Source organism: Mustelus asterias, chromosome 18 (genome assembly GCF_964213995.1).
Source record: "Mustelus asterias chromosome 18, sMusAst1.hap1.1, whole genome shotgun sequence".
Lineage (NCBI taxonomy): Eukaryota > Metazoa > Chordata > Chondrichthyes > Carcharhiniformes > Triakidae > Mustelus > Mustelus asterias.
In genome coordinates, this window is record NC_135818.1 from 87,243,091 (window position 1) to 87,255,456 (window position 12,366).

At 43.4% G+C, this 12,366-nt stretch overlaps 1 protein-coding gene across 2 annotated transcripts in view; it reads right to left on the bottom strand.

Moving 5' to 3' along the window:
* Window positions 1–12,366, bottom strand: part of jag2b (jagged canonical Notch ligand 2b) — a 163,249-nt gene that overhangs the window by 65,607 nt on the left and 85,276 nt on the right. For both annotated transcript variants that reach the window (XM_078234507.1, XM_078234506.1), the window contains exon 5: window positions 11,117–11,177. In XM_078234507.1, coding sequence (XP_078090633.1) covers window positions 11,117–11,177 — 61 coding nt within the window. The remainder of the gene's footprint in view (window positions 1–11,116; window positions 11,178–12,366) is intronic.

The window sequence follows — 12,366 nt, forward strand, 5'->3', positions numbered from 1 at the left end:
CTCTCCAGCCAGGGGAACATCCTCCCAGCTTCTACTCTATCAAGCCCTCTCAGCATCTTTTGTTTCATTATAATCACCATAAGACATGGGAGAAGTAGGACATTCGGCCCACCAAAGAAGTCATGACTGATCAGATGTGACAATCTTCACCTCCACTTGCCCACCCTATCCCCATAACCCTCGATTCCCTTGCCTCTCAACCTTCTTAACTCCAAAGAGCAGAGGTCCATACGGCTCCCCCTCTCCTCACGGGACAGCCCTTCTCATCTTAGGAATAAATCTAGTGAATCTCCATTGCACATCATTGAAGTTAATTATACGGTGGCACAGTGGTTAGCACTGCTGCCTCACAGTGCTAGGGATCCAGGTTCAATTCCCAGCTTGGGTCACTGTATGTGGAGTTTGCACGGTTGCCCAGTGTCTGCGTGGGTTTCCTCCGGGTGCTCTGGTTTCCTCCCGCAGTCCGAAAGACGTGCTGGTTAGGTGCATTGACCCAAACAGGCCCCAGAGTGTGGCGATGAGGGAATTTTACTCCCTTGCTAAAAGGTTAAAATTCCATTCACCAAATAATTGTTTTCCATATCTATATGAAGAAATACATCCTGTGTTTCATGTGCAAAGACTCAAATCTCTCAGCACCAAGAATTTATTGTTGCTCACCATTTAAAAAGGATATTCTGCTCTTCTATCCTTCCTACATTAACCAGTCCATGTACCCACCCCACCAACCACTTTATATCAGCAAACATGGATATATTACATTCAATAATTAATTCATATTGCTCAGAAGGGGAAGATCCTGCCAGACACAAAACAGTCTTGTTTCGCGGAAATGACAGCCCATATGGACTGCGGAAAGTCTCATGACATAGTAAACCTCAACTTGCAAAGGGCTTTCTATAAAATAGATAGTGATAGTGTTGATTTATTCAAATGCAAATCAGATTGCTTTCTTTCAGAAAGTAACACATTGGGTTACGGTAGTTGAGTAATTTGAGACACAAAGTGTGGTAAGCGGAGCATGTCTGAGAGAAACAGGTGATTTTGGACCTATGGTTCCCAAGGGTATTCCTAGCCTCAGGTCTGGCTCTGTTGTAGCTTCAGTGATGAAGAGATTCATTGCGATGATTAGTGAATAACCTCATTATCATTGGATCATGCTACCAGGGTGGTAGAAGGCAGCCCTGTTCATCGAGTCAATTCATCATCTCAGCCTTCTTTCAACACAGAAAAGGTTTAAGTATACTTAAGAACAACAAAAAAAATACTTGGCACAAGTTTATTAAAGTAGGGGTCATCGACAGGAGAAAAGGAAACACGTGGAAAATAGGGAGTATAAACACAGGTTGTATTAACAGAGACAAATATAGTCAGTGCTTTATTTAGCCTTGTTCTTGGGATGGAGGACTTCCAAATGGTTCAGTGCAGTCATGATGTGCACTGAAAACAAGGATCACATCCCAGCCTGGAGTATAGTGGACACTTGGCACAGTGCATCATGCCAGATGGTACTCCAGCAGGCCCGAGTACTTATCAAGTTCCTCTTTATCATGAGGGTGTGGAAGAGAATTAAGTGTAACAAAGAAAGGCTTGCCTTTAAATAACACCTTTTGCAATTCCAGAAAACCCCAAAGTACTTTGCAGCCACTAATGAACAATTAGCAATGTGGACACTGCCGCAATGCAGCAAAGAGCAGCCAATTTGCACAGAATTAAGGTTCCGCAAAGAGCCAGGAGATCAAGACCAGATAATGCTTTATTTTTAAAATGTTACAAAAGGAATAAATATTGGCCAAGACATTTGGGAGAACTCACTTGTTCTTCTTTGAAAGAATGCCATGGGATCTTTGGCATCCATTTGAGATGCAAAGAGAGCCTGGGTTTAATGTCTCCTCTAAAAGGTGTCTTGTCAGACAGTGCAGCACTCCTTCAGTACCGCACTAGAGTAATATGTAATATCCAAGTGCCTGTAATATGGGCTCAGGTCTCTGGAGTGAGACTTGAACCCACAAGCTTCTGACTAAAGCGAATGTGCTGCAGTGAGCTACAACTACATACACTTTTGACCCAGATAGCTTATCTAGTGAGCAGGGCTGAAGGGAACTCTATGATGGAAGAATTATCAGTTCATCTTAAAACAAAATCATTATTTCTCTACTGTGTCTCCATTACTTCCTGCTCCTTTCATAGGCAAGGTGCAACAGGAAACAGCTATCATTCTAAACAGAAATGCCGGACTGCCAATCAGGTGAAGGTAGGATTGCAGGAACACCTGGAGAGAGTGTGGCTCATAGATCCAATTCTGCCTAAAATCTCAAGTATAACTGCTGGCACAGCAAATTAAATTGTTCTTTTGAAGTATAGCCACTTCTGTAATATAGGAAACCCAGCAGCCAATTTGTCTGTGGTCAGGATTATTTCTGAAATCAAACGAGATAAGACAGAAAAGAAAGGCTCTTTTGATGAACTCAACCTATAAACATCATACAGCATATACTTGCCCCATTGCTAGTTGCACCTAAGGGCATCGACCCATATTCTTTTTAAAATCAGGAGGCACAAAGGATTTAATTTATTGCTATAATTCATTGATAGATAGTTCCTGTGAACGATTGTTGAAAATAATCTGGTTACCCTCAGAAGTTCACACAGCACTCAAAAGTATTGGATTAAGAAATGCATCACCAGAGGAGATGAAACTAAAAGCTGTTTGAAATTGAGCAGTGTAACTCGGGAGAAATTCTGCAGTTTATCTTTCTTTAGGACAATTAGGGCAGGCTCCATTAAATCCAGAACCGTGGGCTCAAGACAACTCTTTCAAAAGTGTGCAAGTGGCTCAGTGGGTAACATTCTTGCCTCTGGAGACAGAAGATTGTGGTTTCAAGCCCCACACTAGAGAACTGAGTCCACAATCCAGTCGGACACTCCACTGCAATACTGAGAGAGTGCTGCACTGTCAGTAGTGACCATAGAGGCCCAACCTGTCCCGCAAGGTGGTCATGACAGATCTCTCAACACAAGCAGCAAAGGAATTAACTCTAGTGTGATGACCAATATTTATCCTTAAACCAACATTGCTAAAGCAGTTATCACAATGCTGCTCCAAGTATTTCACTGGCTGTAAAGCACTTGGAAGACAAGATAGGCACTACAAGAACAAATTACTTTTCAATTTTTGATGAATTGCAACTTAATGTAAGAGGTTAACTACAGTGCTCTAGTGGTAAAAACAGTGCCTGGTATCAAACTAAACCACACAGTTTCAATTTATTGTCTCTGTTCCTGCTCATCATCTGATGCCTAGGTATGTGCCTGCCCAACAGAAGCCACCAGATAACTAAGGCAGGGTCAGTCTTGGGCACCAAACAACAAAAAGCCTTATGGAAGTTAAAAGTTGCTTTAGAATTAGATAAAATTTGCAACAGACCATTCAGTCCAACCGCATGTGCCTCCTCCCACTCATTCTACATCTAACTCTAGCAAAATCCTTTAAATTTCCCGCAACTACAAGTATGCTATTCAACTCTATTATTCGCTGTGGTAATGGGTTCCACATTGTAACTATTCTGGGTGAAGAGGTTTCCCTGTGGCACCAAGTGAAAGCTGAGATATGACAACAAGACCATCACTGTGGGGAAGGATAGGATAAGAGGAACTAACATGTAATGGAGAATACGGTTTGCACTGTACCAGTTAAAACGCGTGCTGGTCATTTAAGAGTTAACGAGGGAGCCTACCAACCCGACAACCGTTCCCTCCGCAGACTTCCAACCCCTTTCTTTTTCGTTCTTATAAAGATTTTCTTCAGGAATGCAGCTACAACATGCTGGTACAGGACACGCTGATCGCTCACTCCAACTTCCTCCTCCAGTGCCGACTCTCACCTTAATCCGCTGTTGACATGAAAGCATTCCACAAGGTATTTTCAGCAAGGGCTATTTCAACTCACATGCTTTCCACAGTGTGCATGTTCACAAGCAGGCTTGAACACGAGGAGCTGCAGACTCCAAAAAGGAGCACTTTGGTAATGGCCTGGATACCATTTAAATCAACTAAAAGCAGGTGGGAACTGCACAGCAAGTTTCACTGACTCAGAAACAATTCAGCATCCTCAAAGTTTGCTCAAGTTGCTCAACTATTTTCTGCAAATTTGAGATTTCCAAAATGTAGCTTTGACATTTTATACCTTGCAGGGAACATCTCATTGCACCAGGCACACTGTGAAATGGCCTGGGGTGACAATTTACACAATTAGATTCATTTCCAATACACCCAGTACTAAGAGGAAGGATAAGATGAGAGTCAGAGGTTTGTAGGAATATGAAAAACACCTGGACTGGTTTAAATCACCTCAGCACCAGAGAGACATTTTCCAGAGATCTATCCCTCCTTGCTGACCCTACCTTGCTTTCTTTTTTTTTTAAAAGATTACATGGCTGTGGGAGGGTGTAGAGCAAGACTGGTAAGGCACTGGCTAGTCACAATGTTCCAATCAAATGGACCAACTGGTCTTTTCCTGACCATTTTCACATGTTCATAACAGATTGAATCTTTACGCTGTGGTGTTCCTGGTGGCGTGGGAGGGTTCAGTTAAAATTATAACAGGGCAAGGAGAAATTTATTTACATGGAGAGGGCTGTTAGAGCGTGGAGTCTTTGCCACATGAAGTGGTTGAGACAAAGACAAATGCTCATTTTCTGGGGAAATTAGACAAACACTTCAAACGGAGGAAGGTACACAGCGGTACTGGGGAGAACATGGGAACACTGGCATCAGATTGGCCTAAAACAGCCAGTATAGACTGGATGGCCCAAACAGCCTCATTCTATGCTGTAAACCTCTGATTGTACTTTCAGGGGCAAGGCACAGTCACTAAAGCTAAATTCTTGCCCATCTTGATATATCCTCAACCCCCCCTCTAATGTACTTGGGCAACACTATCTACCTCGACACACACTTTCCGGCACAGTTTCAAATATATCCCATCCATGTGTGAAATAGTTATAACCAACCCAGAGTGCAGAGGACATTCACCTTGATGAAGGACTTCAGTTCACATGGGGAGATTAGAGAAGGTAGGGTTGCTCTGTAGAAGCAGAGACGGTTAAGACGTCACTGAATAAAGGTATTCAAAAGTGAAGGGTTTGATGTAAATAAAGAGAACCTTTTTCCAGTAGCTGGAGCAACCAGAGTAAACAGATTTAAGGTCATTGGTAAAAACAGATGCTACAGAATAAATATAGTTGTAGGAATGGAATTAATTGCATAAAATCATTCAGGCATCATGTGCTGAATAGACCACAGCTATGGTGCAACATCACGGCCAAAGAAGGGTTTTGCACCTGGCGCCAAACGGTTTCCAATCTTTCCGGTCCCTTTCTGTTGGCACAGACCAGATCTCACCCAGAAAGGAACTGAAGCTGATTAGCACGAGATTGATTTGATTTCAATCTCATCAGAGAGTTTGGCACGCTACCATCCCCCCTCCTGGAATGCTTACACCCCTTTTAGTAGTAAGTCACATGGGTGCAAATCATTACTGGTCCAATGAAGTGTGGTCCAGGCGCCATGGATTGTGGGGGCGAGCGAGGTGGTGAGTACCGATTAGCACTAACCTCCAGAGTTCAAAAGGACAAGTCAGCTGCTGCCATGGTATGGGGTGGAGACCTTCAAGGGTATGTGGGCTGGAGCTCGTTTGGCAAAAATCCACACTGGCTGCCGAGAGGCCCTCGAGGGACTACCTATGATGCCAACTTCAAAGCCTGCTAATGTTCCACTGGTCATCCTGCTTGAAGGGTTCGGTGGTTTATTTCTGACATTCCATCCTGGACCCTACTAACAGTTACAAGCACCAGGTCTGGCAGCTGTTGCCTCAATCAAGGGAAGTACAGCTTTTCACACTGCGTAAACTCTGAAGTGCTTCCTACAATGAGCACTGCAAGGTCTAATTGCGTGAAGTTAGGAAGGTTCTGTCTGAACTGCATGCCATTCCTGGAGGCTAGTTTGGCTACACCAGAATTATACTGCAAGCGTTTCTCGATGAGGACCTTCTCACAGCCGCCCGGATTATCTACACGAGTGCCACAGAGCTCAGCCCTACCTGCCACAGGTGCAGGTGTCAGACTGGCTGAGGATCAGCTACACTGGTCAGGGGCAGCATCAAACCTAACATTCAGGTTCTCACAGAAAATGACAATTTGACCATGTACTAAATGGCTGCTTGGATATCAGGCATTAATCACGGAGACTGGGAATAGATGCCAACGGTTTTCAGTAAACAGAATTATACAGCATTATTTATACAAATATAGGTTCTGAAAACCAGTAACCTCAGAACCACATCTGTGTTGGAATTCGGATCTGGCAGTCTGGGCTGGGTCAAGGGTCACTCAGTGTAGGAAAAGACGGGTGAGGCCGCTAACTAGTTGGCTCCATTGCAACACCTAGCCAAGTTATTTTATTCATCTAAAAACAATGAAAATTCTCACATGACAGTTTAGAAAATGTTCAGTTTTTTTTTAAGATAGCTAGTTTTCAGATAGCCACATTTGAGACATGCTACCTGTATTTTAAAAATTATTTATTGGGCAATGAAACACTTTGGGACAGGACATCAAAAAGACAAATAGTTTGCTCTCTTGGCAATAGAAAAGCCCTGATGGTCAGGTCAAGCTGCACATACATCCACCCCCAACAAAATTAGATCGAGAGCCTGCAGGGTCTTGCTGTGCATATAATAATTGCCACACTTGCTACATCAAAGCCACTGCATGTGAAGCACCTTGAGATGCTTTAAAACTCGAACAAAGATGCAAGGCAAACCAACTTCTTCTGTAAAAAAATTAAAATCCATCAACAGAAGCAAACAGCACTTCACAAAACTCTGCATGTTGTATTGATCCAGTGAAACATGACCAAAGCCACCCAGAGTTCAAAGTGCAAATTCTCCTGAGTTATCACCACATGGAAGTGGAAACAAAAGCATGGTCAGGGCCCTGGTCTCAGCAGCCTTAGGATAAGCCAAGGTTTCTAAAGCTTGCGCGCACAAAAAAAAGGATTGTGTTGCTATGGAAACCCAGTTGCAAAGTCACACTTGTTCAAAGTGGTACACAAAGGTGCAGTACCATGTAAAGCTCATGTTGCTTTCAGTCTCCAACATCAATGACCGGACATGACCTTGGCTTGGTACAAGGGGAAAGAAACCATAGATTTCATGAATTGTCACAGAATCTTACATCACAGAAGGTGACCATTTGGCCCATCATGTCTATGCCAGCTTGTTTAAAGTGCTATGCATTCGTACCACCTTCATGCCCTTTCCCTGTAACCCTGCAATTTATTTTTTCAGTATTTTCTTTTGCAAGTTCCTACTGAAACGGCGTCCACAACCTTTCGGGCAACACATTCTCGATCATATGTCACCCCATCAAAAAAGGTCTCTTCATCTCACCTCAGGTTCTTGCTCCCATTATCTTAGTGTCCTCTGGTTATCGACCCACCTGCCAGTGGAAACAGTTTCTTCTTATTTAACCTTTTAAATCCATTCATAACATTTGAACATCTTTATTAAGATTTACCCTTAATTAATCCCAGTTTAACAAGCACAAGGATTAAGAGTAGGCCATACAGCATCTAGAGGCGGCTCTGCCATTCAAGAGGAGTTTATCTCCTGATATACTGATCTTGGCCTCAACTCCGCTTTTCTGCCTGGTGGCCGACTCCCCAGTATTTCAAGAATCTGCCCATGACTAGGGTTGGGAAGCATTTTCCGATCGGGGCCATTGTGATCTCCCGGACTCGTTTCGATCGCCTCAGGGGGTCGGAGAGGAATTTCCCAGATTTTTTTTTCCCCATATTGGCCCTGGGGTTTTTCACTCTGGGTTTTCGCCTCTCCCTGGAGATCACATGGTCTGGAATGGGGGGGTGGGGGTGAGTTAATAGGTTGTGATGAACAAAGCATCGTAGCTGTGAGGGACAGCTCGGTGGATAGGATATTGGTATGTAGATAGGCTGGAAAATTGGGCGGGGATCCTGGATTCAGGATTCAATCCTGGACCGGGGAGCGGCGCGGGCTTGGAGGGCCGAAGGGCCTGTTCCTGTGCTGTATTGTTCTTTGTTGTTCTTATCTCAGCCTTGAATGTATTTGAGGGCCCAGATTTCCCAGTCTGCAGATTGTCAGAGGCCAGATGTACGACCCAAGATGCGAGTCGGGACCCACCAAACATCTCTATGGGAATTGCTCAGGAAGTTTGAACTTGCAACTCCGAGCTCTAATTGAAGACTTTGCACAGTTCCATGGGAAATATTGGAATAATTATCCAGGAAACATTAGACAGGAATATCCCAAGCTAAACCACTCCCCCACTTCCCAACATCACACTCATTGACTCCCCCTGCCAACGTGTCTGCCTCCAGCTCATCTATTCACCATTCACAGTTGATATTTATTACTCTATGACAACGAGTGCCATAAAAAAAAACTGGCACTGATGGAGATAACAGAGGAAGATGGGAGAAGTCTCAAGTGGAGCATACATGCCAGCACAAACAGATTGGATTGAATAGCCTGGTTCTGTGATTTAATGTAAATCACCCTTCCACCCTCTCCAATGCCTTGCCATTCTCCTTCCTAAATCATGATCAAAATGACTCATGTTGGGTTGTTTCTTCTCTACTACCAGCTTTCTTTCCACTATTTCCCTTTCTTACTTCCTCGAATGCTCCATGGGCCCCCGAGATTCTCCCTAGTATCTATTCTTAGTTTTTATTCACAAACCTCTAAGGCGAGATGTGACGGTGAAGGAAGAATATTGGTGTCTAGCCCACTCCTGCACTTGCTAGTAAGAATCAATAGACCGTGCTGGAAGTGCTGGACAGGTTTCCCTTCCTCGACCGATGCAAGGGTTGCTAAAGTCAATTGCACAAGTATTTCCGTAGTTCCTTTCACCATCTCAGATTGTACTGAAAGTGCTTTACGGCCAATGAAGTACTGCAGATTAGTGTACAAGAAAACTCATTTTTTCTGGCCCCTAAAATCATCTTTTTGAATATACTTAGTGCATTAAGTTGACCCTCTAATGCTATACTCACATTAGTTGTCAGCCTCACAATTCCACCCCATAATGGATGTTTTACTTATTGGTACGTTGTAGCTGTGTTGCAAAGATGCACGGCAGGTTAAGACATGACCACACAGACCAGGCCCCATGTAGTGAGTGAAAAAGATGGTGTCCATCCATGTCAGCAGTTCACTTTTACACTTGACGTTCACATCAACCCAATTTTGGAGGGTTTTTTGGCACCTCAAAAGTTGACAAATATAAACACCTATGGTACTTTTTAAAAGTGAAACGCAAGAGTTCATTACACACAGCAAATCCCCACAACAGCAATGTGACAATGAACAGATCTGCTTGTGATGTTAGTTTGAGGGATAAATATTGATAAGGACACCGGGGACTCCCTGGCTCTTCAAAGCAGTAGCCTTTTGCATTCACCTGAGGGGGCAGACAGGGTCTCAGTTTAACGTCGGTCTTGGGCACCGATGACAGTGCAGTATTTCCTCAGTAATGCACTGGGAGCATCAGCCAAGGATTTGGTGCACGAGTCTGTGTGTAAAATCCTTTAGGCTTCATACACCCACCTCCTGCACGATGCTTTTCATAGCAAATGAAAACAACTGTAATTTTTTAATGTGAGGGACGAATGACACAAGACCAGCAGCAGAGGTTAAGGAATGCCACAAGCAAAGCACATTGGAATCATGTCACACCACCGCATAGCTCCAAACCCTCCCCCCTCCAGCCCACTCAAGTCTGCTAATGACTTTTCCTTAGCTCTCAAATTGTTTACTGGCAGTGAGATTTGCAGCCTCAACTATATCCATCTACTGAAGGCTATATTTAATAAGCAAGAAGAATATTTTTAGCCCTAGCGCGTCAGGACTCAGTTACTCTTGTGATACATCAAGGATAATTTTTGACCCACTGGTCACGTGGCATTTAGAGATTCTGAGGACACATGTTTGCAAGAGTTTCCAAGTCCTGGGCAATCAATGACGGGCAATCAACACCAAAAGGCCTGGAGCGCCTGCGTAAGATTTTACAACTGTATAGCCAGCCTGGAATACAAGGTCAGCAATATTGCCTCAGCTTCTCTCCACTTGAGCAGCCTGAAACAGAGCTTCAAACCTACAAAGCCTGACACGATTTTGAAGTTTAGATACCAAAATCAGCCACCTTATCAAAAAGGGAAGGAATGATTTCTCTAACATTACAGTTTGTGCAGTCGCATCAGCAGCTTAGATTTCTGGAAGTTTAAAGCAATTGCCTCCTCTTAAATACAGTAAGAAGTCTCAACACCAGGTTAAAGGTGTTGTGAGACTTCTAACTGTTTACACCCCAGTCCAACGCCGGCATCTCCACATCATGACTCCTCTTAAATGCCAATGTATATTGCATGGACAGGAGCAATAGGAGAGCAGGAACTGAGGCTGGCAAGGAGGAAGTATGGCATTACATCAGTTGCATTTTAATTAATGATAGAGCCATGGTCATGAAAGCTTGGTATCCAAATAGCAGAGGTTAAAGAGGAGGAACGGGTGGTCAGTGTAGCCTTGCTGTGTGCTCACATATTCCTGTACACATTCTATAATGCAGTGAGTGCTCGCACGCTGGTACACATTCTACAATTCACCACAAATATTTAAACCCTAGTCGAACTTTTTGCACAATATTGCTCCATTGAAGATGGACAGGAAATCCTACAATTTACCATGGGCAATGTCACAGGTGCTCACTCTGTTTTTGAGCATCGGAAAGTAAAACTAGACTCGAACCTCAAGCACCACAATAAGCAGCAATCCTAGGCTATCTGCTACGATCAACGTAATAGTCAATAAAGCATCAACACCGTCTCAATTTCCCAGAGCAAATAAAAATCAAACCTGAACCAATTTAGGAGTTGATTTTTAATGCCTGCAAATTCTCTCAATGATCGCTTTTGGAGCAACTGCTACTAAAATACTGCAACCATGAAGCATCCAAATTAACAAATAGCAATCATCAATTAAAAGATAATTTAAAACAACTGTTAGCCCAGAGTGACGCTCACTTACATGCATTCCCCGGGGACTTTACACATTCCATGAATCGAATGGCAACCCTGCTTACAAATAGCTGCAAGAAAAAAGGAAAAAATCTGAAGTGATTATTTTTTTCAAATATCAAACTGATTTGATCACATCATATCGCAGAGATCAATCTCTATCTACTTCCCTAGAGTATCACTCAGGCTACACCCTGGCCAACTCATGTGATCATTCTGTACATAAACTCACAGGCTAACAGATAACACATCATTCTATCCTCACCAATCATGTGTCCAACCCTCAAAGACGGGATGAATAATATGAGACATGATTTGTGGCGAGTGCTTTGGAGGACGAGGTGACTTCGACCTCATGCCTGGATTTGTTGTAGGGTCACAGAGAATGATTTCTCAGAATAGTGAGCTAAGAGTCAAAAACAGCACAAAACAGAAGCAGTTTGGCCCATCAAATCCATTCCAGTTCTCTGTCCAGCAATCCAGACAGTACCATTCCATCAAATTGCTTTTGAAATCAATGACCATTTCTGTTTCCATTACCTTTGCAGGCAGCGCATTTCAGATTACCACTTCCTTCTTCATCACATTCTCTCTGTACCTCTTGCCCAAAATCTTAAATCTGTGCCCCCCTAGTCTTGGACATGTAATGGGAGCAGCTTTTCTATGTCTACTTAATTAGGCCTGTCATAATCTTATACACCACTTGCAAATCTCCCTTTCACCTCCTTTGCTCCAAGGAGAACAACCACAGCTTCTCCTACGCAACATCAGAGCCAAGTCCCTCCCAACCCTGGAACCATTCTGGTCAATCGCCTGTGCACCCTCTCAAAGACACTCGCTTCCTTCCTGAAGCCTGGTGACCCAAACTGGATGTAATACCAGAGTGATCTAACCAGAGCTTCATAAAGATTCGGCAAAACTTCCTTACTTTTGTCCTCAACCCCTCTATTTAAAGTCCATGCTCCTTTGCTACTCTCTCGATACATCCTATTACCTTCAGAAATCTATATGAACATCCAGGTTCCTCTGTCCCTGCGCATTTTTTAGCCATTTTGTCCAGTGTCTCTCTCTACCCATTCTGCCAAAATACATCACCCCACATTTCTCTGCATCAAATTCCACTGCCACGTGTCTGCACATTCTGCTAGCCTATTGCACGGTATCGTCCTCACTCTCTGCCACACCTCCAAGTTTGAAATTATTGAAGCATTTTAAAAGTTTACTCTGTACTCCAATAACCAAGTCATTAGTGTCAAAAGT